Source organism: Lepidochelys olivacea, assembly GCF_965140295.1.
Source record: "Lepidochelys olivacea isolate rLepOli2 genome assembly, chromosome: 3".
NCBI lineage: Eukaryota > Metazoa > Chordata > Testudines > Cheloniidae > Lepidochelys > Lepidochelys olivacea.
In genome coordinates, this window is record NC_140413.1 from 162,762,324 (window position 1) to 162,789,678 (window position 27,355).

The following is a 27,355-nucleotide window of genomic DNA, read 5'->3' on the forward strand; positions in this document are numbered from 1 at the left end:
ATGCTACCTTCACCACTTGGCAGTGACCTAAATATAGGGTTCTGTTCTTTTCAAATTCCATAGGCTTGGTCTAGAAGCTAAAAAAGAAGAAAATCTTTCTGATTGGTTTTCTCAGGTAAGTGTGCATCACTTGAATTAAGGAGTTGTTTCACCTCACATTTCACAAAAATGATTTTTTTGGCCACTCCTTTATTTTTTTTGTAATATAACACTGTTCCTTAAATTGCTACCAGCATTTTTCTTTAATTTCTGGACGTATGTTTCCAAGTGCTGTGTAAACTTGTGAAGCTATATAAGTTAATAATGGCCACCTGCTTAAAAAAACAAGAACCCCCTTATTCATTAAACACATTCTGGCAGTGAAACACTAAAGGATCTTGATAAGTATTTGATGGATGTTAGTTAGCAGTCTTAGTTTAGCTCAGGATGGTTTGTAACCAAAAGTTACCACCATTTTTTATGGGTGGTCAGTGCAAAATGAGTTTTGATCTTAATACAGTGCCTCGGGTAGTCCGGGCAGGGCAGGGTTTGAGGGACACTGATAGGGCATGGAGGGAAGTTTACAGTACCGGATTTCTGCATAAATAGATTCTCCGCCACTATCAAACTGGCACGTTTCACCAACACGGACATTTGTCATGATTAATGCATAATGTGTTTGGTGACCTTTTGTAGTGAGTGAAGAACACTGATAATTAAAATGGCCTATGCTTGTCTTTTCTTAGGGTGAGGGAGAGAGTGACCATCTGCACTCCCTCTTTGAGATCTAAGGACCCCTTACATTTCCCACCTTATCACTCACCTTCAAGGTCCTACATCCGCACTCTTTATCTTTTTGGATAAAGGAGCTGTAGCAAAATCCTTGCAGAACCATTCATTACCACTCCATAATTGGTCATAGAGGTGATCTGTAAGTGATGCTAGAAAATATGCACTTTTCCCTGTAGTATCTGAGCCCCTCTATTCTGTACCAAACCCTCCATTTCTTGGGAGGAAATTGTTAAATATAATTGTTAAATCTTTGCTTACAAACTCTCTTTGGCTTTTTTGGTTTTAAATTACAGCCATTTTAAACTGCTGATTTGATCAACTTATTGTGAGCGGCGTGTCATTAGGCTTGAATTATTGTAGTGCTTTTTTGTGCATGCAAATAGAACCTTAATATCTTAAAAATATTTTCTTGACAGGTGATCACAAAATCAGAGATGATTGAATACTATGATGTGAGTGGCTGCTACATTCTTCGTCCATGGACTTTTTTCATTTGGGAAACCATCAAGGATTTTTTCGATGGTGAGATCAAGAAACTTGGTGTAGAAAACTGCTACTTTCCCATGTTTGTGTCCCAGGCTGCTCTGGAGAAAGAGAAAACTCATATTGCTGACTTTGCTCCTGAGGTACACATCAGAATTCTGTTTACTGCACTCATGTACTACATTTAACTTTAGCTAAACTGTGTCTCTTTAAAAACTAAGGATAGTGCTCAGATAAATGATGTAGGCAGATATTTTTGTATTCTTACAACCAGAAGCTGTGCAAACAACTTCTGCTGCTCCTAGTCCGGTAGGCAATGATGTCAAATATAAAACAGTTAAAAGTTTGTAAACCCTTCTTGATAGTGTTTTTGGAGGTCTGCTTTCCATTATGAAGAAGGGGTGGAAAGGAATCTATGTAGGTGTCTGTCAGTCCTTGTTAGAACAATTATTTCAGTAGTGCTTAAATATCATTTATATTGTGTAATTAATGAAGGTGATAGGGAACCTAGAACTTTAAGATTTTTTTTTATTTTAAATCAAGTTGGAGGAAACTTAATATTTTAAATGTTTAGGTTGCTTGGGTTACGAGATCTGGTAAAACAGAGCTGGCTGAACCAATTGCTGTACGTCCTACAAGTGAAACAGGTAAGAAACTAACTTGCAAGTAATCAACAGTTTCAGAATGAGTAACTGATACAGCAGAATCCTGTTGTAGTTTTGAGACCAGTTGGTGGTCTACTAGGTAGGACACAATGATTGAACACTGGAAAAATCTTACAGGAAAATATTTTCCTGTTTCATCACAACTTGAAACATTTCTAAATTTTTCCCAATAAACTAGCTAAAGTAGTTTTATTTACACACATGCAAATTATTTAGTTTTCTTATTTAATACTTTAGAAAGCTCTTTGACTGGAATTTTCTTTAATATTTTGAAGTTTTGGGGATGAAAGGTTTTTATTCAATTTTGCTTTTACGAAAAGTAATTTTCATTGTTCATGTTGTATTTTACCTTATGCATTTTTTCATTAATATTCAGATTTTAAAGTCATTAAATATAACTAAGATACAAAAGTGGAGCAACTCCTAGTTAAATCAGATACAATATACTAAATTGTAATATGATCGTGTGCTATCATGAAAATTTCTTAATTAGCTGATTGTGTATGTATGAATCTAGATGCATCTAAATGTTCTAGTCTTAATGAAAGACAGTGATTTAATAATATGAAAACTAACTGCATGTGTAAAGTAGCTAGGTTTCCTGTTCACCTTCGTAAAGAGTCACTAAAGTAGATGTGTTTTGAGTTCTGAGGTGTGTGTGAAACCACTTCGCTTCAGACCAGAAGCAAGCCACGTATTACCTGAGGAGTTGGAGCAAGGCAAAAATATTCCTTTCATCAAGGTCCTGTGTCCACTGCAGAATTTCACTTGAGTGGGACAGAAAATATGAAAAGTGAAATCCTCACAATGAAGCACAGGGTCTCTTATACTTATGTTTAACAAATTATGTATATTATGGTTGAGACATGTTCGACATGTTCCTCAGAAAAACCAACAATATTTTTTATAATCTTTTACAGTAATGTATCCTGCCTTTGCAAAGTGGGTGCAGTCACATAGAGATCTTCCTATCAAGCTTAATCAGTGGTGCAATGTAGTGGTAGGTGCATTTAGTCAACCATTTTTTTTTTTTAAAGTGAAGCACATGGCAAGGAATTTGGTATGCTTAAAAATTGTCCTAAATTTATTAGGACAATCGTTCTGTAAGAGATGGCATCATACCAATATTAATTAAAATATAAACAATTAATAGTTTCATTATGTAATGTGTTTTGGCATGTGGGCATAGGTATGATTTAATAATAATTAAATAAAATATTAGTTTAAAAGGACCACATTGTGAAAGTATGTTCAATTCCTTTATTTAAAAAGAATCCAAACTTCTTTTTTAATCCCAAAATTTGGGATTTGCAGAGTAGTATAAAATGCCAAAGAAGTAGCTTTTTAAAAAACTTAATCTAAGTAAAAAGAAAAGGAGTACTTGTGGCACTTTAGAGACTAATCCATTTATTTGGTCATAAGCTTTCGTGAGCTACAGCTCACTTCGTCAGATGCAGTCAGTGGAATCTAAGTAGTTCACAGTTATGCTACTGAATTTGAATGTTTTTTTTTTAAAAAAAAAATTCCTTTTCTTGGCAGCGTTGGGAGTTCAAACATCCTCAGCCTTTCCTGCGCACTCGTGAGTTCCTTTGGCAGGAAGGACACACAGCATTTGCTACTTATGAAGAAGCAGCAGAGGAGGTACAAAGCACTGAATGTTTTTAACTATTACTGATCTTTGCCACTCATTTTTGCGCGTACGCGCGCGCCACCAGCTTTTTTTTTTTTTTTTTTTGGTTTGAGTATTGGCAGCGTCAATGTGATGTGAACATTGACCCTCTTAAGGCCTTAAGTGTAACATCAAATTTAAATCTTTTATCTTAATTTCTTTAGGGCCAGATTTGTTCTGCTCTCTGGCTGTTTTGAGATGCTCTTGAGCACTGCAAAGCAGCTAGGATTGGGTGGCCAGTTAAGTTGGTTTACAGCGGCTTTGCATAGCCTAAATGCTGCAAAAGGGGTCAGGCAAAGTGAATGTGTGATTGAGGGAGGGAGGGAGGAGAGCATAGAGAATCATGGATATGAATAGGCTTGGAGTGGAATAAATGTGTTTGGAGAAGGTAGACTGGCGCTTCATGAAAAGGGATCTTGAGGAGGGGGCAGTCCCTGAACTGTAGCATCTTTTGTGCTTGTCTCAGCAGCCCTGGTAGTGCTACCGCAGTGAACAGTGGCACTGATGAAGCATTGCCATAAGGAACCTTTCAAACAATGGTGCCCAAGCTAGCATGCAGCCGCAGAATCTTCAAAGCATGATGACAGCTAGGCCAACAAAGTGACCAATGAGCACTTTTGGCACGTTTTGTCCACACCTTGACTCATTTCAGTTACAGCTAGTAGAATTATAGCATGCAATTTCTCTGTAGAGGAAGAGTGATAATTTGAGTAGATACAATTGTTAACAACTTAGCCTTATTTCAAGGTGGGTAAAAATCTGTTCTTTTGTTTTTTGGTTTTGTTTTAATAAAATTTAAAAATTGGACTTTTTAATTTGGATTTTTTTTTATTTAAATTAAATAATTTTATTAAATTTGAAAATGACAACCTATGTTAAAGCCTAAACTCTGAGTAGAACCTTGGTGTTACGAACACCAGAGTTACAACCTGACCAGTCAACCAGACACCTCATTTGGAACCGGATGTACATAATCAGGCAGCAGCTGCGACCAAAAAAAAAGCAAATATAGTACAGTATTGTATTTAAATTATTTTTTAGTAGTTTACATTTTTCTTCTGCGTAGTGAAGTTTCAAAGCTATATTAAGTCAATGTTCAGTTGTAAACTTTTGAAAGAACAACCATAACGTTTTGTTCAGAGTTGCAAACATTTCAGAGTTATGAACAACCTCTATTCCCCAGGTGTTCGTAACTCTGAGGTTCTACTTTATCTATTTGAAATAATTTAAACTCAATACAAAACATGATATTAAGCTAGTAAAAATTTGCTGGCTAAGCACCTACAACCAGTTTGTTGAAGCGCTAACCCAGCTTTTGGCTGCAATAGCCGCCTCTTCAACTGTTCAGTTCAATGACTTGTTCATTCAAAGTTAAGAAATTGATTGGGAGTTGAAAAAGCAGAAAAGCTTGTTTTCCTCTTCCATTCTATGGATGAAAACTAGGTGTAGGAGGCTTAGATCTACTAGTTTATCGAATCTTGAAGGACTGGGTGACAAGCAATGTTCCCTCTAATTTTTGACAGGCTGTGTGTGCAAAAAATTTCTTCTGTGCAAATTTTTGTGCACGCAGGGTTTAGGATCTGTGTGTGCACGCATACAGCTTAGAGGGAACAGTGGTGATGAGATATAAGTTCAGATCACTAACTACAGATAATGTATCTTCCTTTGTTTTAATAAATCAGTTATCCGTTAATAAACTTTTTTCTGATGCATTCAGCGTATTTAAGGTAGTTTTATTTACTTAAAAAAAAACTTAAAATGCTGGTTTAATACGTTTTAATTGAATTTGAATTTCTATTCAAATTGGTCTTGACACAAATGACAATGAAAAATTTTAATCTAGTAAAAAGTTAGGCTATATAATTTCTTAAATATTATTGATATGGTGTATACTTCTGGTTAGCAAAAAGTAGTACCGAATATAGTGTAAAGGCTATGTGTAGCTGCAAATCAACATGTTTTAATGGTTATCAATCTTTCTTTAGAAAAATAATTAAAGTACAAATCCAAAATAATTAAAATTGATTTTAATCAAGATTTCCTGCTTGCCGATTTAAGTAATTATTAAAATTGTTGATTTTTAAATCAATCCTTCCTGGCCTACACAACTTTATTTCTTCAAGTATATCAAGTGCATGACACCTCAGTGAGGTTTAACTACCTGGAAATGTTCACATCACATCTTTTATCTTAATTTCTTTAGGGCCCGATTTGTCCTGCTCTCTGGCTGTTTTGAGATGCTCTTGAGCACTGCAAAGCAGCTAGGATTGGGTGGCCAGTTAAGTTGGTTTACAGCTGCTTTGCATAGCCTAAATGCTGCAAAAGGGGTCAGGCAAAGTGAATGTGTGATTGATTGAGTGAGGGAGGAGAGCATAGAGAATCATGGATATGAATAGGCTTGGAGTGGAATAAATGTGAAGTTAGTATATAAAGAAGAGTGACACAGGATTCTCAGTTTCTTAAAGGATCAACTTATAGTTAATTATAACTCTCAAACAAGCTAATATATTCAGTTTTCAATATACATTGCATGCACAAACTGTAAGTGCTGCAGTTTTAGGGATGATATGCCATATCTTCAAATATTATAAGGTTTGAATCCCTGTTTTGACTTCTGTTTTGCACTTAATCACATATGGAGTCTGACACCTCTGTAATAATGACCCTTTTTGTTTAATGGTTTCTAGACTTAAATATTTTGTTTTACAGAAAACATCTGCAAAACCTCGAAATGAGTAAAAACTAAAATTGATCTTTAGTTTTATTTGAAGAGAAGAGACAAGTAGGATGTTCAGGTTTTTATGCAGTTATAGCCAGTCACGCCATTCAGCAATATTTTGGATTTAGAAAATGTTTGAAGAGTAACTCCAAATCACTGAAGTAACTTAAAGGTTTTAATCATAGGTATTGCAGATTCTTGATCTGTATGCTCGGGTGTATGAAGAACTCCTGGCAATACCTATTGTGAAAGGAAGAAAGACTGAAAAAGAGAAGTTTGCAGGTGGAGACTATACAACCACTGTGGAAGCATATGTATCTGCCAGTGGAAGAGCTATCCAGGTATATATTAATACATACATTTTTTCACTTTTTTGAAAGAAAGGACAGCAAAAAGGAATGTTGCTGACCTTATACTTAGCAGTCATTGTAAATTTCTGTTGAGCAGAGACTTCTATATGTGTCGGTTTCAGGGCGCAACATCGCACCATCTGGGGCAAAATTTTTCAAAAATGTTTGAGATTGTGTTTGAAGATCCCAAGATACCAGGAGAAAAACAGTTCGCCTATCAAAACTCCTGGGGAATTTCGACTCGGACCATTGGTGTGATGACATTGATCCATGGGGATAATATGGGCTTGGTGCTACCACCTCGGGTAGCTTGTGTTCAGGTGTGTACAAATGACTTGTCTAATTGGTTCATACGGCAGAACTTTACTTCAAAGTACCTCACCTTTTTCCTTTCCTGTCTTGCAATGGGATTAATCAATATTTCCTATTGGGTGCCTGATGAAAAGAACTCTTTTTTTTAATGTAGGGGTACTGAAAATAATACTTGTAGAGCATTCTGTATGCAGTCAGTAAGAGTTTATCAGGTTGGTTCTCGAGTTATATTCCTTGTGAGAAACAAGCTATATCTTCTACATTTTCTATCTACCCAAAATTAGATTATTTTTAATACTTGGCAAAAAAGTTTCTTAGTTAGGGGGTTTCGAAAGATGTTAACCAGATTTAGCACCACAACACTGTCTCCTTAAACCTTCCACATCCTTAAACTCAACACTTTAAGGTTGATTGTCTTTTGGTATTTTTGGTACAGTACATGACAATAATTGGGAACAACTTTTTCCATTACTGTATGTATCTTTTTCTTTTAATTTGCATCATGTCACAGGTTGTAATTATTCCTTGTGGCATCACAAATACACTTTCTGAAGAGGACAAAGAGGCACTGATGAAGAAATGTAATGAATATCTTAAAAGGCTGCTCAGTGTCAATGTCCGCGTACGTGCTGACTTAAGAGACAACTATTCACCTGGTTGGAAGTTCAATCACTGGGAGCTTAAGGTAAATTTCTTTTCAGTAGATCTTAATGTATGTTCATGTGGACTTTTTTGTATTCTCTGCAGGCAAATATTTTCTGTCTAAAGTCGATTGAAAAATGGTCAATTTTTGATACAGCATGAATTGCTGCAATTATTGGTGACTTGTGTTTCTTGAAATTTCATAAAAGCTAATTGAAGAAAAAAGGCAGTTTCTGAGATGACAGATTCTCACCCAGAAAAAATAATTAACTTGGACAAGAGATGTCTTGAACTTGTGAATTTTGACTCTATGCGCACACACAGAATGATCTATAAGCAATGTTAAGGAAGAGAGGTACATACCTAAATCAATTAAAAGGAAAAAAAAACTCATGCCAAACACATGTGTGATGAGTGAGAGGACACTATACTCCTGGGGGAATTCTGTGCCAAAAAACAAATTCTGCACAAATATTTTAAAATCTGCAGATTGTATTTATCAAAATAACACCACAAGATCATGCCAGTTTCAATTATTTTGATCATTTATTTCAAAATACCTGTCAGGAAATATGTCTGTAACAATACAGACACACACAAATTCCCCCAGAAGTAGAGATCTAAAGAAACCCCTTCGACAACCCAGTTTCTGCTTCTCTGCCCCCTTCCCTCAGGAGCCCACCTAGGGAGCCAGACACTCACACCCCCACCCCGCCCAGAGCCCAGCTGTGGGGGACCCCCAGCCTATCCACCCAAACATCCCCCCCCAGAGAACAGCTGCGCCCCCCCCCCCAACCCAGCTACAGGGCCACCCCTAGCCAAGACACTCAAATGTCCCACCACCACCACCCCAGGGCCTCCCCTAGCCCAGACATCTATCCCTTCCCAGGGCCCATCCATGGCCCCCACCAGCCCAGACACCTGCTCCCCTGCCCCTCAGAGCCCTGGGATCCAGAGGGAGAAACAGCCTGATGCTGGGTCCCAGGCTTGCACAGAGTTTCTTGTGCACTGCCGCCTCTGCCCTTAAGGGCGTGAAAGGGAGTGCAGCTGTTGAACTTCTAGCTCTCTCCTCCCTCTGGCAGTGTCTTCTGTGTGTGAGCTGGGCTCTTCTGCGTTCGGCGGCCCCTAGTGGCGGCCAGCAGCACTGCAGCCCATTTCTGTGGGGGAACAGAAATGCTGTGCAAAAAACAAAAAGAAAAGGAGTACTTGTGGCACCTTAGAGACTAACCAATTTATTAGAGCATAAGCTTTCCAACACGGCTGTTACTCTGAAACCTGTCATTGTGCAAAAAACATTAATTCCTGTAAAATTCTGCATTGCACAGTTGTGCAAAATTCCGCCAGGAGTAACACTAGCTTCTGATATCCTAGTTGAGCAGAATGGAAAATACAAGATGGTCTTGGATGGTATCACTAAATAAAGAATCCTTTTTATTTATCAGAAAAGCAACTACTTCATCACTCAAATACTATGGTTAAAAGTAGATTCAGTCCTCCTTGTACAGGAAAACAGAGTAACTGCATATAAAACAAGATATCTGTAAAGTGAAGAGAATAAAGGAGACCAAGTTTCAAGACTGGGTTTAAATATAATGTATATTACAACATAACGAAAGGGATGAGAAATTAAAATAGGACAGAATGGAGCTCTGTGGCATCAGAGTTGGAAGTTTGGCATTTGAACATTTACACAAACTTCAGTATAAGATGATGTAGAAGCCTCCTGTGCAATCTAATGGGTCTTGAAAAAAATCTCCCATTGCACCTAAAGAGTGAAAATGTCACACTTTATCCTAAAGCTCCATTTCTGAGTAGTGTGTTAAAGGTTAATAAGTTAAGGTTGCAATAAACAGTTAATTGTTACAGAGAGTCCAACAGAAGCAATAGGTTGATTATTACCTTGGCTTACAACCATCTTTTATAATACCTTCTGATATGCTTAAAAATCATTTATAAAGGATTTATAAACAATTTATAAGTGCAACCAAAAATGTCATGAAAAATGTCAGTCTAAAATCCGACTCCAGAGCCATTTTGAGAAGTAAGAGACTTAACATTTGAGTGTTTGTGCTCCCAGTATGGCATCCATTTTTCCCTCCTCTTACAGTTGCAGTAATGGAACAAGACTCATAAATACTTCTACTTTAAAGTGTTTTAATTTTTTGCTCACAAAATTGAGGGGAATTTGTGCTGACTTGAGCCTGGTGTGGTATGGGCAGGCACTGTGTGAGTTTTCACAAACAACTTTGTTCATAGACCTCCTTTGACGTCTGCAAAAATCATGTCATTCCAATCTGACACCTCTTAAACAGAGATCTGCTACTTCTTCTACCAAATAGTTTGGTGATAGCCTCTCTTGCTTTTCCTTTGCAAAGTATGGTAGAATTTCAACCTGAGTATCCAGAGAAGACAGCCCAGTGCATTAGCTTGCTATTCTAGAGAACTTTTCTTCGTCAGAATATATTAGAATATGAAAATGGTATAATGTTAAGGCTGTGATTTACAGCAAAACAGCACTTATTTTGCTGAGCTCCACTAAGTTCACAAAGTAAGAAGTGCTTTTCACCATGAACAAACCAGGAAGGAAGTGTGTGTGTGTGTGTTTTTGGGGGCAGGGGGGACAGGGTTATATCTAGTCTTAAATTCCAAGTGAGACTTCTGAGGTTCTGGAGGAAGCTAACCTGCTGACATAATACTGTATAATTACACAGTGTCCAGAGGTGCTAAGTGTCTTTGCTGCTCTGTTGCCCTGCACACCATATAGACATTGGGAGAGAGTTCCTGCCTTAAAGACCGTAGTCTAAAAAGTTTTTTGACAATAGCTGTGTGTGACTCCCGCAGAGAGACTTGAGTCTTTGCGAAGGTCGCAGGTAGCTTCTAAGGTGGCTTCTTCAATCGCTTTACAGTATCCACTTGCTGAGCACTGCACTTCATTAAGTCACACTCTGCATGTGACTGCTTCCATGCCTCTTACTAATGAGGTGCATCAGCCTTAAGTCAGATCTACACTACAAATTTACATCAGCGCATCAGGTGAAGATGCTCTAAGCCAATGGGAGAGAGCTCTCCCTTCTGCTTAATAACTCCACCTCTGTAAGAGGAAGTGGTTGTGTCATTGGGAGAAGCTCTCCCACCAACATAGTGCTGTCCACATGCAGGTTTAATTTCGGTCTAATTATGTCACTCAGGAGTGTGGATTTTTCACATGCCTGAGAAACGTAGGTATATGGAAGTATGTATGTAGTGTAGACCAGGCCTGAGAACAAAGAGGTGGAGATACTGGATATTCTCCCAGAATCCCAAATGGCATTCTGTAAATGAAAAAACACTATTATTGTTACAAGTTTATTTGATGCCAGGTGCTGATAGGATTTCGGTACCTTTACATCTGACTTGGAATAGAAGTAAACATTTCCCTCTTAAAAATAGGTCACCCATCAGTATCAAACTACTAGCCCTAAGGCGTGAAACCTAGTCTGTAGATCAAATGCCAAGATCATCTAGAGTCTGCAGTGAGTGGAAGCCTGGACAAAGGTGTCTTACAAAATGTTTTTAAAATGGTCAGGATCTAGACTCTCTTTGGCATTTCGCCTACTGATTGGATTTCCACAGGGAACAAGAAACTGTGAACAGCCTCTCCTAAATGAAAGGATCTGTACAGCACGTTCCTGCAATAAAATATTGCTTTAGACTCCTAATTCCAGCAGTTACCAGTACACCCGTAAAAACTTACAAATGGGAACAAACAGTTGGGGATCTGCCTGTGTGTATGAGAAGTCACGGGCCCTTTGTCATAAGGTTTAAGAAGCAAGGAAAATGTTACATAATGCAATTAACTTCTCTTAGGCCTTCAAGTATTCTACCAACATCAGTATTAACATTTAGTGGAGCTGTTTTCAAGGACCTTTTAAAAAAACGTTTGTGGTAATACAGTTTAAACATGCTGTGCCAGGCCAAAATTATAATAAATCATTTATTGAAGAGTTATATTGGGTATAAATTAGTAAAGCTATATTTACTGTAATTTTAACAATCCTCTGTAATTAGGTCAATTGTGTTCTAGCTGTGTTAGAATAGTGTCTAAAACATGTTTTAAAACGGTCTAAATGTGGCTGATATGCCAGTGTACATAACAAACACGTAAATCAACAACCACCTGAAAAAATAATCATTAGGTGCAGCACACTGGTAAGGAGCGTTGCATGTGAAAGAGGAACTTGGATAAACAAGTATATACAAAGTTATTTTCTAGATTCTCTTTCCCACCACCATCACTCGTCACCCAGTCTGGGCACGGGTATGCAAAGGTTTTTCTAATCCTTTTCTTTCAGTTTCTTTTATCCTCAGGGGAGGTCAAACTTCCAGCAATTGAAAACAAAGTGGTGATTACACTGCATTATTGATTGTGACAACATTGTTTGAACACAATAAAATTTTGTTTGCTGTGGGAGAATCTATATTTCTTTCAGAAAGGAAAAGGCCTAACACCTGTGCTAGTTAAGTAAACAGCCACATCCACAAAAATTATTCCCTCTTGACTGGCTGCTGAAAGTATAAATCTAAATAGATTGTTTTGGGAGGGATATTGTATTTATTTTAGCATACTGAAAGGCATTTTGTTTTTATTTTTTGTTTCAAGAAAGGACACTTAATTTGACTCTTTATTATACTACACTGTACGATGCTTCAATTTGCTATAACAGGTCCTTTGTAGCTTCCGTTTCAACAGTCCATAGAGAAACAGTGTACTGAACACATAAGTAAAAATAAATACCTTAAGTCCAGGAGCATGCAAAAGATTGGGAGCTTTTTCATGGAACTCCCTGTAGGTTGCCATCTTTAATTCACATGTATAGCATCATCTGGGAAGGAGTCATCCAAATGAAAGAAGGCTATTTCTGTTTCCTGTTTCAAACCCTATCAGAAGAGTATAAAATGAGCATAATTGAAGTTCATAAAAACCTTGCAGTAGCATTTTGATCAGGCGAAACTGAGAATCAGTACAGCTTTAGGTTTGCCCCAATCCTGAATTTTTTCCAAGTACTGTATTAAGACAGCAAAACAGTTCTTGTTAATCATAGGATTTGTCTGAGAGCAAGACAAAGAGAAATAAAAATCATGTGTCAAGTGGATCCATACTGAACAAAGCATCTTAGTGAATGAAACCATACTCTCTTGAGAGTGACTGACCGGTTCTGCAGTTTTCACTAATTTTGTATTGCATTATTTTTGCTTGTAGGGTGTTCCCATCAGGCTTGAAGTGGGACCACGAGATATGAAGAACGGTCAGTTTGTAGCTGTCAGAAGAGACACAGGACAGAAGTTGACCTTTGCAGAACATGAGGCAGAGGATAAACTCAGACACATTTTGGAGGAGATCCATGCTAACCTTTACAACAGGTTAGTCTAAAAGGGAATAAATCATATGGCATCTGTGACTGACACGACTTTATTTTAACTGTAGAAGAGATTTCTTCAACTCATTTAGATTTAACTGTGGAGAAAGTCATCAAGACAAGTCTTCTCTGTGCACTTTCATTTTTCAGTCTGAGAAGCTCATTCTGATTGTCACAAAAAGTTTCCCAAATGTGCCTGTGAAATAGAATTTTCAAATGTTAACAACACTTCAAGTTCAGATCTTCAAGTTAAGTCTCTGCCAATATCCATATGGTACTGACATCTAAAAATGAGCCCCCTGTACTTTTTTGATGTAGTGGTACTGTGCAGGCTTGTAGTGCTGGAAGGCTTTTAGAATCTGTTCAAAAAAACAAAATTCTTTGATAATAATATTGGAGCTTACATCTATCTCTAAGGTAAAATTTTCAAAAGCACCCAAGTTCCACTTTCAAAAATGAGTAACACTTTCATATTGACTTTCACTGGTATTTAGGCTCTTAAATCACTGAAGCCCTTTTGAAAATTTTATCTGAAGTTACTACGTATGGCAAATCTCTGTAATAAGGTGATGCATAAGAATATGATTGTTTCATATTCTTGAGGCCTGTATGGGAGAGGTGCAGGGTTGTCAAGTGTGGTAAAGGCAGTCCTGCTATTCTGATTTCAAGACCTTATAAGGTCATCCTTGATATAAACCTGTTTATATTTGGAGTTTCAGTTGACTAAGGTATTTGAGTGTCAGAAAATGATCTAACCAAAAGAGGTAAATGAGATTTGATTTCCGCTTTAGGTTTAGCTTTTAAGCATTATTATAGTACCCTCCACTCAGTTACAACAGTCTTAAGTTGATTTCCTAGTTAACTGGTGCATCTCTGAGGTGATCTGATGGTGATGCTTAACTTTTCTGTGACTTCATTTCCGGCTGATTCTGTCAGTTTTCAGTCCCTCCACACCGTGATACATGCTGAAAACATATGATATGCTTCCCTGCCTGTTCTTGGCTAGTATTTTGTTCTTTTCACACTAGCTGTATAGGCTGAGTATATTGCAGATGCCCCTGCTGTACTCTCTCAGACAATATCCTCAGTCCTGTTGCAAACCAAATAGCAGTGCCATCTCCCAAACCTTTGGGCTTGTCTAATAGTGTGATGGAACTGCAACAGCCTGGAGAGAAATATCTTTTAATTCATCAGAATTTCTTCTTTTGGGAACACAAGCTGTAGAAGAATATCCTGATTAAGAAGATTCTACAGTCTTTGTACTTTTTCTCTTGTAATGTGGTATTTGGTGTTTGGCTCAGCACAATTGCTTCAGATGGTAACTTCATTTAGAAGATGAATACTCATATCTGTCTTTACTAAATTTCTTTTCTTGTCTTAGAGCTTTTGAAGACCTAACAAATCATATGGTGGTGGCCAATACTATGGAAGATTTTCAAAAAGAACTTGAAGCAGGAAAGGTAAGGAGGTTCCAAATACACTGAAGTCTGAATAAGTGTCTTGCAAAATTGTTAAAACAGGACACACATTTTCCTATCCATTACAGGCCAGTTGGAGATCAGATGCTTTCACAGCCTAAATAAATGCATTATTACTATTTGAAAGGGTGCTTGGTAGTTTAATCAAATTTGCTTACACACTGGAAACTTTTCATGGAGAGGTTGGCAACAAACTGTAACTTTCCCAAATGCTGCAGTAGTTGCAGTTGCCATCTGTTATACTAAAGCACAGTTTTGATTAAAATTTTCCACGCTACTAGTCTTTAAAATATTATGTTCAGGCATTAGAGGTGACAAGGCCACTACGGGAAACTTTACATACCTGTTATCAAACGGCATCATTTATTTAAAATGAGTGTACTGCTTTTTCAGCAGGAAGTGACCGTAGCAGATCTTAATGCAAATATCTTTTATTTGGATTAAGATAAGATACTATAATTATTCCCCTACAAATGGTGTAAAAAAAAAAAAAGACATTATGACTGCATTCCAGGAGTCCAAACTACGTACTACTTGCGTCAAAGAAAACTGACCTTTCTAACCTCATCAGAAGCATTGAGTGCATTGACAGGTGCTGGGCATCAAGAAGTTAAGATTGATCATCAGAATAACTGATGATGTAACAGGACTGAGTTTTATAGTAAATTCCGTGGTAAGGGCACTAGCAACTTATGAAAAAATTAAAGTTTTTGGTGGAGCAATTGAAGTCTAAATCAGCCATTAAGACTGTATTTTTAATGTTTAAGAAGTGTTTTATTCTTCCCATGAGGTGCACATTAAACCACCTTTGATTGACTTAAGGAGAGCCTATCCCTGAAGTTCTATACCCAGATCCCCCAGCACGTGAAAACATTTGAATAAATGTTCTTGAAGACTGCATCTCGTTAACAACTAAGAATCACTATTGGTGCAAGACTGCAACTAAGAAATAATACAAAAGAAAAAAGTGTTTAAAAAAAAAAAAAAAGTGGGATGCCAATTTGGCTCTGCTCTTAAAATAACCATACACTCTTGCTGAACATGTCCTTTAAGGGTTAGGTACAGGGCCAGTGGGATTTATGTTGAATAGAAAAAAATACAATTATGAGCTAACTCATGCATTACTCTCACCGCCACCCATCCCCCTAATCTTTTTTCCTGTAATTTGTGTCACACAATCTCATCTGCATCTTGTCTTAAATTAGATTGTAAACTCGTCAGAGAGGAGACTGACTCTGTCGGTACAGCAACTAGCACAGTAGGGACCCTGACCTTGACTGGGGTATATGTTTGCTCCCTAAATATGGTGGTTAAAAAACCACATCTGGTTTGCCATCACCCCAGAAGCTAAATATATGTCAAGTTATTTTGGACCTTCTCAAAAAGATTTTTGCACTCAGCCTGCTGGTTCTGAAGCAACATTTCACTAATGCAAACCCTTTCCAGAAGCTGGTTTGGCTTACCTGATGTTAAGTGTAAAGACCTCTTTGTCCCCCAAATAATCACAATGATTTTATTATATATTGATGCAACATCAGTTTATGCTTTTAAAAACTACCCTTGGTCTCCGTTGGCCTACAGAACAAAGGAGAGACGTGAAAAACAGAGGCTTTCCCAAAATGTTGGGCAATGTGGTAAACTTAGGATATATCTATACATACAGCCCTGCAGTGGCACAGCTGTCCAATACAGCTGCAGCACATCTGGTGAAGAAACTCTATGCTGACGGGAGAGAGCTCTCCCGTCAGCATGAAAAAAAACCCACCTCCGCGAGTGGCGGAAGTGAGGTCTACAGGAGAAGCTCTCCTGCCAACACAGTACTGTGCACACGAACGCTTATGTTGGTGTAATTTATGTTGCTCAGAGGGGTGGAATATTCGCACCCTCGAGTGACATAAATTTTGACGACATAGGCTGTAGTGTAAACATAGCCTTAGTTACAAAATAAGCTAAGGAAAAAAATCCATAAAGAGCAAAAATGCAGCTTAAAGCAAATATATAAAAAATGTAATTGTATTGCGAGCAAATTATCATTATGGATTAATGGCTCTCCAGGATCTGCGGACATTTCCTCACACCTCAAAGCCCCAAATCACAATAGCTCTTACTTCTGTGAAGATGATCTGGGAAGGCAGCAATGTCCAACCTTGAATACCCCACCTCCTTTCACTTATGCAGAAGCAGATGCTGGAGAGCACCATGAGAAATCACTAACCTAGCTAGCTCTGCATCTGGGATAGTACTAGATTATAGATTTCAAACTTGTAAATAAAACATCTAAAGTAGTTGCACTTTATGACATGGAAAAGAAGCAGTGTAGTGAACATCTTTGATTTAGAAAAGTAAATGTTCCACCTCTGAAGTTACAAGCACTTATCTGAGTACCTAGATCTAAAGAATAAAAGTTTGAGGCACTTCATCTCGTGTGTGTATATATGAATGTTTGTGTCCGTTTTTATATATTGTACAAAGCAGGTAACATATATAAAAGTAGTAGTTTTTCACGGAAACCCTCTTATTCAAATCTCTCTTAATTAAAACCTCACTATGTTGCATTGACCACAGTCTAAAAGGAGATTTCCCAAGCTAATTTCCCATGTTTTCCTGTATTTGGTGTGATTAACCCCTTAGACCATAAAATCTTTGAGATGTGGACTTCTTTGCTTTTGTGTCTTCAGTAATAACTACATGCAAAGTTTAATGAAAGCTGCAGGAATGATCCACAACAGCTCTTAAATAAAAGAAAGAAGAAGTTGTTGTGCAAAGAAGAAGTTGTTTCTTGTAGCATAACATAGCACAACAATTTTATTTAGGCTTCTGGTGAGGAAAACTAAAATAACAGGAGTGTGTGGAGCAAATGTGCACTTAAGACTTCTTGACATTTTAGCAACTGTCCTTTTCAGCTGTTGTCTTTGCTTCAGTTTTCCATAATCTTTTAAAAATAGTCTTCTTGGCTTTACAGTAACACTTCCTAACTGCTACTGTTAAAGTACATGAAGTGAAGAAATTAAGTGAAACATCCCTGGAAAACCTAGAACTGTTAGACTTCTGAAACAGAAATTTGCTGCCCTGTTAAGTTTAGAAATACTGAACAATCTAAATGGGCTGAAGTGGTTAAAAATAATTTAACTGTATGGTTACTGCATCTTGTACTGCCTCAGTGCTTAATATCTTGTCTTGTCTATCCAATGTTCCTTCTTACTGCTTATGTAAGAAGAAAATATGCTGGTGACAGTTCTCTTTACCTTAATGAAAATACTGAAATAAGTCCCTTCATAATGTTATTCCTCAGAAAATATGAATGTATAGCACTGATCCTAAAAATTATAATGGGAAACTTCATTGGGAAAGCATTTCTTTAAAGTATGTAAATAGGTGTTGCTCTATAATCCAGTAGAGATACGGGAATTGAGATTTTTTTTTTTTCTTTTAAAAAAAATAGCCTGGATATCCAGAGCTAGAAGGAGGAAATTTTTGGACCCCTTTTCATAGATGTAAAAATATCCTGTTGCTAAATTTCTAATAAGCTAGCAACCATCACTCTTCAAATTCTGCTGTGAGCTTACACTAAAGTTCTACTGTATTTCACTACAAAGGGGCAACTGTCGCTGTATATTTTCAGGATGAAAAGGCTATAAAAACCCTTTTGAGCTGTGTTAATTTTACCTTTGATTGTGGTTATCATTAAGCTGAACCTTTCCTGTTTAGAATGTGGCAGGGGGCTGGACTAGATGCAGCCCTACATTTCTTTGATTCTATGAGCTAACTTTGTAAAATGAGTAGTTTACCTGCAGTCTAAAAATTCTGCTTTATTATAAAAGGATGTCAGACTTTCAGAACTGTCCACCTACCAGCTCATTTAGGCATGCGTATGCAGCCAGATTGTCAAAAGTGCTCCGCATTCATCCACTCCCACTGTACTCTTTTGAAAATCTGATTCCTGTTATGGGTGCTGAGCACTATCAAAAATCTGGTCTTCGATGTCTGAAGTGTTAGACCTATAATGGTAGGGTTTGGGAGTCACTCCTAAAATAATGCCTGTTTGTTTTCACTGTATAAACTCTGCATCTTTCTTTCATTTCAGATTGTGCAGATTCCCTTTTGTGGGGAAATCGAGTGTGAGGACTGGATCAAGAAAACTACTGCCAGGTAAACTGTAACTGTTGAATTTAAGAGAATTTACATTTAACTTTCAAGTTGGGTATCTGAGTATAAAACAACATGAAAGTAACATTCATGTAGAGCAGTGATACTCAGACCTCAGTGGTTCAGGAGCAAAATTAGCGATCAACATTATCCAAAAGAGCCACAGAAGTGTGAATTCATAGTTTCGTTTACTAATTACTATAAATTATTCTCACAGCAAAGTAGCTGACCAAGTATTGTTGTTTTATCAACCACAATTGGTTAGAATGTAAGAACAGCTACACTGGGTCAGACTGAAGGTCCATCTAGCCCAGTATCCTGTCTATCCAAAAGTGGCCAATGCCAGGTGCTTCAGAGGGAATGAACAGAACAGATAATCATGAAGTGATCCATCCCCTGTCGCCCATTCCAAGCTTCTGGCAAACAGAGGCTAGGGACAGCCTGGTTAATAACGTAGTTAAAACATCCTGATTGTGTGATTTAATTATTAACCAATGTTTTAATATCATGTGCTGCAAAGACCCACAGGAGGCGCATTAAAGAGCTACTTGCGGCTCGCGAGCCTCTGTCTGAGTATCACTGCTTTAGAGAGACCCTCCACATAGGATTCTCACTCTTGGGCCTTATCTTGTACTACAAGACAGGGCATTATTATTCCCTTAGCCTCAAAGTTTTTACCCAATGAAGTAATCACTGTGTGTGAGATTTCTTTCTTGTAATTCTTTTGGGAATTAAGAATATTAAATTTGTTTTCTATTTTAGAGATCAAGATCTTGAACCTGGTGCCCCATCGATGGGAGCAAAAAGTCTCTGCATCCCCTTCAAACCTCTCTGCGAGCTGCAGCAGGGAGCTAAATGTGTCTGTGGCAAGAACCCTGCCAAGTTCTACACCGTCTTTGGTCGTAGTTACTAAGTTACTAGCAAAAACACCTTGTTCCTTATTTCTGAACTCAACTTTTTTTAATAAGACTGAAATCTCCCCAGATCTTATCAGTTTTGTGACTTTTTAAATAATTCAAAAAACAAAGCCATAAGAAAGCATAAAAAAACCCCAGTCAGTCTTAGATTAGCAGTATTGCTCAGACTTTTCTGTAAACATCTCTAATAATAAATATGTATTGTGAGCTATAAAGTGGTTCTATCTTTATTTTTGTGTTTTATTTTGTGTTAGTGGAAAGATTTGGGTTTTTGTTGCTTGGTTTCTCTTTTGGTTGTGGGGAGTGAGTGTGCTTTCATGTACGCAAAGCACAGATCTGTGAGGAAAAACCTGAAGTGTTGTAGATGATGTAACTAAACCAGGGAAATGGTTAAACTATTCTGCACCGTGCGGAGTGTTTGTATATTTTAAAGTGATATGGTTTAGTATAGTCCTCGCAAAGGACTGGGAGCTAGAAATTTGAAACCATGCTTGCCACTAACTTGCTAGGTGCCTGGCTTTGAACAATACACTTAATTTCTGTTCCTCAATCTCTAAACTGGAGATGATGTTTACTTGTCTCTCATTGGTATTGCAAGGGTTGCCGAATGTTAATCCTTGTAAAATGCTTTGAAGATACAGTGGTATTGAGTGTTGAATATTTTGTCATGTTTATATTTTGGCAAGTTCCCTCACAAATATCCTGTTTTTACTTCCATTTCTCTCTCCCATGTATAAATCCTTTGAATGAAGCGGAGAGGGAGTAACATGGGTCAGAAAAGCCCCCAAACCAGTGTAATAGGATGAAGCCCCACCTCCACAGGGTGTTGCTCTGGAGACCATGAAACTCCATCTCCAGTCTTAAGTTGGTAGGAGTTCTGTCCTTTGGTGTGAAGAGTGGGTGGAGCCAGCGAGATGCTCCCTGCTCTGACACTTCTGAGTGAAAATCTGCTTCTCGCACCAGTTTCCCGTGCACCTTCCCTTCACGATAGGGCTCTGATATATCGGCGGGAGGGAGGAATTAGCCAGTAGCAACATGGCTCACAAAAACTATGCTGCCAGGGTGGAGAAAGTGGCTAGGAGTGCAGTTCAGATGGCACAGGCTCAGTGAGCTTGTCCATTACATTCCTGTGAATCCTTGGCAGCCATGGCTTCCAAACCCAGCATCCTGGAGGGAGAATCGGACAAAAACTCAGGAAACTTAAACTGGAGTTTTACCCTCCCACAGGCTTGTCTTCTGCATGTGTCTCCTGTGTTCCAAATTGATTGGGGTTATTTCTCATGCATAAAAATGTGAACTCTGGCAATCTTAGATGCAAAACTCACTTAGAGCCTTATCCCCAAACTTTTATAGCCTTCTCAGCTTTTCAAAAGGGAGTGAAATGCTATTTCCACTTCATGCAGATCCGTGATTTAGACTCTTATTCAAAATGACTGAGTACAATACAATGGCTTTTTTTTATGGGAGACCAGCCAGGTTTCTCACTGTATGGAGCCTCCTAGAAGTACATGTCTGTATCAATTACTGTTTCTTCCATACTATTTCAAACAATGGGAAAATTCGAGTACATCTGACAAGTTCTCCGCTCAAGAGAAAATTATGCTGATAAAACTTTGAAATCAAGCCCCATGGTTTTGTTTTTTTGCAGAATTATAGCAATCAGGAGATGGTGATGGCATGTGCTGCTTCATGCATCAGTGGGATATGGGATACTATTTGTATTTAAACTTAAAAATAGATTGGCTAGAAATACATATACACTAAGTAGTTTTCAAGTGAACATAGTAATTGCAATGTCAGATCAAATCAGTGGTACATCTAGTGTAGTATTGTTTCTGATGGTGGTCAGTACCAGGTTTCAGGGTAAGTTGTTTGTTTGTGGGGGGGGTTTATGTGGACAGTTGTAAACTGCTCAGAACAAAGTTTCTTCCTAATCCCTGTCAGTCAATGGTTATCTTATGCTCTTGAAGTATTTGTATCTATCCCATTTCCAAAATCCCTCGCCCTCCACAAAAAACCCCTATGTGACATAACTGTGGATGTTCTATGTTGAGTCATTTTTAAAGTTGCAGTTGATCTTTACATATGCAACAATTCATATCTATGTTGTCCTTGCAGGAATCTACCCAGTAAGATATAATATTTATTGCTGTAGTGCCCAGAGGCTCCAATTGGAATTGGGAGATCCACACTGTTATAGAATAGATGCATATGAGGACACAGTGCTTGCCACATTATAAAGCTCTAATTATATTTGTTGTAAAACTTGCCATTTGATTATGATTCTGGACTCAAACTAATGTATATGGACACTGGATTTTTAGATCAAATTCAAAATATTGTGTTATAATCCAGTAATAGCTAGTTTGGTTAGCACTGTTCCTGCTTTCAACTATCAGCCTCCGTGATGGAGCTTAGAAGACAGGCTGAGGGTCTGCCAAATTTTTGCATAGCTTGAAAATAAAGCTCCTGAGAGCAGAATATAGAATTGCTGTATATGGGATTAGTGGGGGAGAAGATAGTCTTTTCAAATAGTGCAGAAAAGAGGAGGATCAGGTATTGCATCAGACTGCAATATATGACTGTACTTACTGGCAATTGAAACCTAGTCACAAAGCATAGAATTTTTTTGGCTGAGATCAAAGCAATTTTCTTTTGCGACTAGATCAGTGTGGCATAGAGATATAGAAGAATCATCCCTGGTAGCACCTTTTATTCCTCCTGGCACCAAAGATTTCTGGAGATAAATCCTCCGTATGTCCAACCTTTTCTGGTAAACTTGTTGTTGAACTTGTTAAACTGGTTGCTATGGAGACACTAGTAATGACGTTGAGGTTGAGTTTTTTGCACTATAGGTGTCCTTAGATGCCCTAATCCTCCCATCAATTTGATATTGGGGGTGAAATTCTTATCCCCACTCTGGCCCCTCTATGCTGGGTAAAGGTGCTGAAGCAGCATAAAGGGAGGGGCTCTAAAAGTCCTGGAGAATCCCCCCCACTATAGGAACAGTGGAAAAAGCTGCAGTTTTTCTTCCAAGGACTTTCAGAAATCCCAGTATAGGTAGGGTTACCAGAGGTGGGAATCGGGATTGGAAGGGCAGGTTAGCAGTGGAACCAAAGTGCACAATCTTGCAGAGGTTGAGAAGCACAGCTGCCCATAATCATCAGGTGACAAGTGAGACAGAAGAACGACACGGAAGATCAAATAGAGCAAAAGTTACATTAGTAAGGACGCGTACCAGCAAGTTGCTGAACATCCTCAAGCTCCTGCTGAAGTGCCCCAGGGTATCCGCTCTAAAGGTTGGTTCAAATGTTAGAAGATCTAAAATATGGAAGCTGCATCCAGGTTGCCTTTCCTTGGTTCTGCCCACCGCTTTTAGTGATCTCATAGGTGTGACACCAATTATCAATTATTTTGATTAAAGGGGCAGCATGCATTCAATTATTTTGATCAGAGACGAGAATAAACAAAATATGTTGAAGGCATTGTTCTTAGAAATGAGCTGCTCTCAATCTGCCATAGGTTTGCTATGAAAACCTGATGAGTCCGAAAGAACCCGTTTTTTTTCACAAGAGTAGGTTTTCCGTGCACTTTTTTTCCTAATTATAGCAGCATTTGAATTGATGACTTCTCCGCAGTGCTCGTTACTGGCGGAGGGGGAGAGAGTCTTTGTTTCTGCGGTGAGGAAAAAGTTGCACATCTGGAAGCACCACTTGAGCTGTTCTGTAACACTTTATGGAGAGACCGTTCCCATCCTGTTGAATATGAGTATGAATTTGCCACTCTACTGGCATGCAAATCTGCAAACTCTTCTACCTTTTAAAAATGGTAAATCTGGACACATTGTAAAGAATAATCAGAAACGAGAGATTCCACTAAAGCTGATGAAATGACATTGTCTGCCATTATAATGGAATTTCTGATCCCTTAACTGCAGTAAGTGCAAGTCAAGAAAACTGAAGCAGCCCTAACAGTCTGACAATCTGAATAAAATAATGTTGTGGGTTGATGAGAGAAATATTGTAATGTTTGTGTATCACCCATCACTTACTGTACAGAATCAGAAAACTTGGCTGTCAGAGGATCTAATTTGCTATTTGCAGCTGAAGAAATGCCTTTAATTCAAGGGGCTGCTTCTTGGGTAGGTGGATCTGAGTCCTATCCTTACTTGTTGCTATAACATATTCTGTTGTGCAACATAGTGATGACTGTAAAATCAGTTCATTCCCTGAGAGAATCCTTAATGAAACATGGTAAATCAAACTAATTAAGCATGAAACATGGTCAATTAAACCAACATCCGATTTAGTTCAGGAAGCTGGGCCCCTGGTAAACTCTCTGTCCATAATGCACAGCTTGTTGCAATGATTCAAACTTCTGGAAGTGATCCAGCTCCCTGCCACCTGAAGGCAAAACAAAAAGCATAGGGCCAGTTTTAGTTAGCTAAAAGGTTTTTCATAGAACATGGTCGATCCTCACTCAAAGGAGTCTTCATCCTGTTGCAGGCTTTCCTTTTTGGTTCAGAGTAACTTAGCTTTTCTGGACTTGAATGGGAATAATACCTATTTTTGGAAAGGACATGGAGATTCATCATGAAAGAGGCTCAGAGGTAAACCCTTCAGCAATGTGGGGATCATGCTTGTGAATTCTACATCACAAATAACCCCATGAAAGGAACGGATAACGGAAATGTGAGGCAAGTAGGTTATAGTTTCCTGGCAATGGGTGACTGATACAAAATCTTGAAATAGCACTTGGGTTGTGTTTGGAGTCCAACCTTCACTGGTTGATTAATGGTGTCCCCACTTTCCTCTTGCTGAGCTCGCTGTGTGTCTCCTGCAGCCACAGTGAGAACCCCTTAAGTAAAAGGGAAGCCTCCTGCAAGCGGAGTTGTGTTGTGTCTCTCTCTCCTGAAAGTTCTCTCAGCAACACCATGCCATTCTGAATTAAATACCTACCTCTTTCCTCTGCTCTGACTGTCCAAACCTGGATGCCCTGTGTCTGTCTTTATCCGTTCTGATGAATACCAAAGAAAATTAAATGTAAATTTATGAGATTTGTAGAATGAAATACACTTTCACAGTGCCCAGCATCATATAATAATGAACCACAGGGAAAAGAGAACCATGGCAAAACCACAGGAGAAACAAATTTCAGTGTACAGGTTTCAGAGTAGCAGCCGTGTTAGTCTGTATTCGCAAAAAGAAAAGGAGGACTAGTGGCACCTTAGAGACTTTATTTGAGCATAAGCTTTCGTGAGCTACAGCTCACTTCATCGGATGCAGTACATTGTACTCACTGGAATGAGCCAAAGCCTCTTGGAGAGAGGATGGCTGGGACAGCAGCCAAGTTCAGAACTAGTTGTGGGTCAGCTACAAGCACTCCCTTATAACTTATCCACTATATCCAACAACAATTCTTTATCCCAGTAAGAGAGTTAGCATATTAGGGGGGGTGCTAGTTTTCCATCCCATAACTTTCCCTCTTTCTTTTGGGCTCCAAACAACTTTAGCGTTTCTCTGCTCAGTTCAGGTATGTGGTATAGATTTTGTGTGTGTGTATATATAAATATATATATATTTTTAATAAAGCTCTAGGACTTCTGCCTAATTCAGAAAGTGTCATCAAACCAGTATCTAGGCTCCTAGGAGAAGAGCAAGGAGATGCTGTGAACATTGTAGCATGAATATTCTCACTTTGTCTCACTGCTTGGAAACTTCACGTACAGTATTTTGCACAAGTTCCAGAACAGATTAAATCTTTACCAAAAACCAAGTAAAAAACTTCTAGGGTTTTTTCCGTACCCAACACTTTCTAGGTAAATACTTTTAAGATCAGCTGTCCCACAGTCTCTCACTGCTAAAGTGACAATGCCCAGTATTAGAGAAAGGAAGTAACTATTTTACTAGCGGGGTCCATTATCTTTAGAGATTTCAGGTGATCTGTTCAAATCCAGGTCTTGCTTTAGGTCCATCACTAACTATTAACACCTCAGGGTGGGATTTTCTAAAGCACTCAGCTTTGGCCTAACTCTGCTCCCAAGGAAATCAGTCTGACCCCTTTTTCAAAATCCCACTGTTAATTTCTTCTGTGTAGTAAAGCATTATTGTGCTTTATGGGAAGAAATAGCACACTTCAAATACAGCTAGAACACTAGAAGTAATGTTTGGAAACAGATGATATAAAACTTTAGCAGTAATAATCACAGGTATCAGTTTTGTAATTAGTTCAACCAGGTGCTGAGCAGGGTACAGGGTAGTACTTGTAATAAACTGGCCCTAGATGAAAATGTACCAACTGGAATGTAAACATGAATTAAGCTTTGTAACTGAGGGAACTGAAATGTGAATGGATCAACCAATGAATAACAGCAATATAAACATTATTTTCAGGTCCACAGAACAGCAGGGTAGCTGTCAAAAGGGTTGATGAGAAGTTTGGGAAGTGGAGGAAAATTAAATGCACCATAGCCCCTAGAACAGAGGGACAGGTGAACAGCAAAAGCCATAGGTTGGTACCATGATTCAGTGGTGGAACAATCAGCAAACAAATGTTAATCCTGGTGGTGGGTTCTGTTAAATACCTGCAAATGGGGTTAAACAAGATCGATATTTCACTTATCCCTTAACATGAGCAGAAAATGATAGATGGGAACTGGAGATGAACTTTCTGACTGCAACATAATTCACCTCAGTCAAAATGTATGCCTGCAATGGCACACCCTGGTTATTAACCATCCAACATTATTGTTGTTTTATCCATATTTGACTGTACTGTATGCTGTTTTCTTCCTCCCTTATCTCATGACTAAACTCATGTGTACACAAATGGGCAATTTAAGTTTTAAAAAAGGATTGTAAAATCTTCAGGGCAGGCATGTTATCTTTTATGTCTATCACTTAGCATACTTCTGGCTGCTTTATTTTCTTTACAGGAATCATTGAGCTGAGTGCACACACAGACACGCATTTCCATGAGAATTCAAAAGGGGGACCCGCTGAAAGGCTTCCCGTTCTCCTAGATATTCAGGAGCAGGTTATTTTGATTTAGAACTGGGGTTAGCCCCAGGATTCCTACATTCCTTCTCTTCTAGTTGGTGAGAGGTTTATAAGCAGAAAATAACTCCCAGTGCGTACAATTCTGGATTCTATTAATACTCAGCTTGCACATTTGGGGGCCAAACCTGTAGGAAATGGCCTTCAAGTACACAGTTTTTGAGGATTAATACCTGTGCATGTAATTGTTAGAATTTCCCATCTGCACATGCAGGTGTTAATCCTTGAAATGGGTGTATGCAAAAATTGGGGCTCAACTAAGGCCTTTGTGAAAACTTGGCTTTTGGAGAATGTCTTAATCTCTAACAGCTCTCTGGCATGGCATTTTCACTCTGTTCATAACAAACTGTATTTAGCTGTCCCACACTACAGACCTCAAATTACCTGTATTCCACAGACACATGGATAATACTATAAATGGTTGCTAACAGAAAATTTTGTTTATTATTAAGCAATTTCTATCACCTATCTAATATAGGTGCATCTCATCATGTAAAGCTTTCTGCTCCACCAATGGTTCTTGTGGTCCTATATTTGGGCCTCCCTCATGCTTGAAAGCTATGATACTGGTGGTGGCAGCTAATTAAAGATGCTCTTGGTATTGGGGTTCAGTCTGGTGTTTCTCTTCCCCTCATTTTATTTGTAATAAATGAAAACAATCCCCATAGAGTGGCACATTAGAAGAGTGGAGATAGAGCATTGCAGCAGCCGTCACCTGATTAGCTGTTGCTAAACTGCCCTTTAAACTGATT

General features: G+C 38.4%; 1 protein-coding gene across 3 annotated transcripts in view; it reads left to right on the forward strand.

The window, feature by feature from the left end:
- Positions 1 to 19,763, forward strand: part of EPRS1 (glutamyl-prolyl-tRNA synthetase 1) — a 61,537-nt gene extending 41,774 nt beyond the window's left edge. For all 3 annotated transcript variants that reach the window (XM_084622698.1, XM_084622699.1, XM_084622700.1), the window contains 12 exons: positions 64 to 115; positions 1,188 to 1,397; positions 1,829 to 1,901; positions 2,840 to 2,919; positions 3,459 to 3,560; positions 6,493 to 6,648; positions 6,780 to 6,977; positions 7,481 to 7,654; positions 12,851 to 13,011; positions 14,389 to 14,467; positions 18,570 to 18,634; positions 19,394 to 19,763. In XM_084622698.1, coding sequence (XP_084478824.1) covers positions 64 to 115; positions 1,188 to 1,397; positions 1,829 to 1,901; positions 2,840 to 2,919; positions 3,459 to 3,560; positions 6,493 to 6,648; positions 6,780 to 6,977; positions 7,481 to 7,654; positions 12,851 to 13,011; positions 14,389 to 14,467; positions 18,570 to 18,634; positions 19,394 to 19,544 — 1,501 coding nt within the window. In that variant the 3' untranslated portion in view covers positions 19,545 to 19,763. The remainder of the gene's footprint in view (positions 1 to 63; positions 116 to 1,187; positions 1,398 to 1,828; positions 1,902 to 2,839; positions 2,920 to 3,458; positions 3,561 to 6,492; positions 6,649 to 6,779; positions 6,978 to 7,480; positions 7,655 to 12,850; positions 13,012 to 14,388; positions 14,468 to 18,569; positions 18,635 to 19,393) is intronic.
- Positions 19,764 to 27,355: the final 7,592 nt, after the last annotated feature.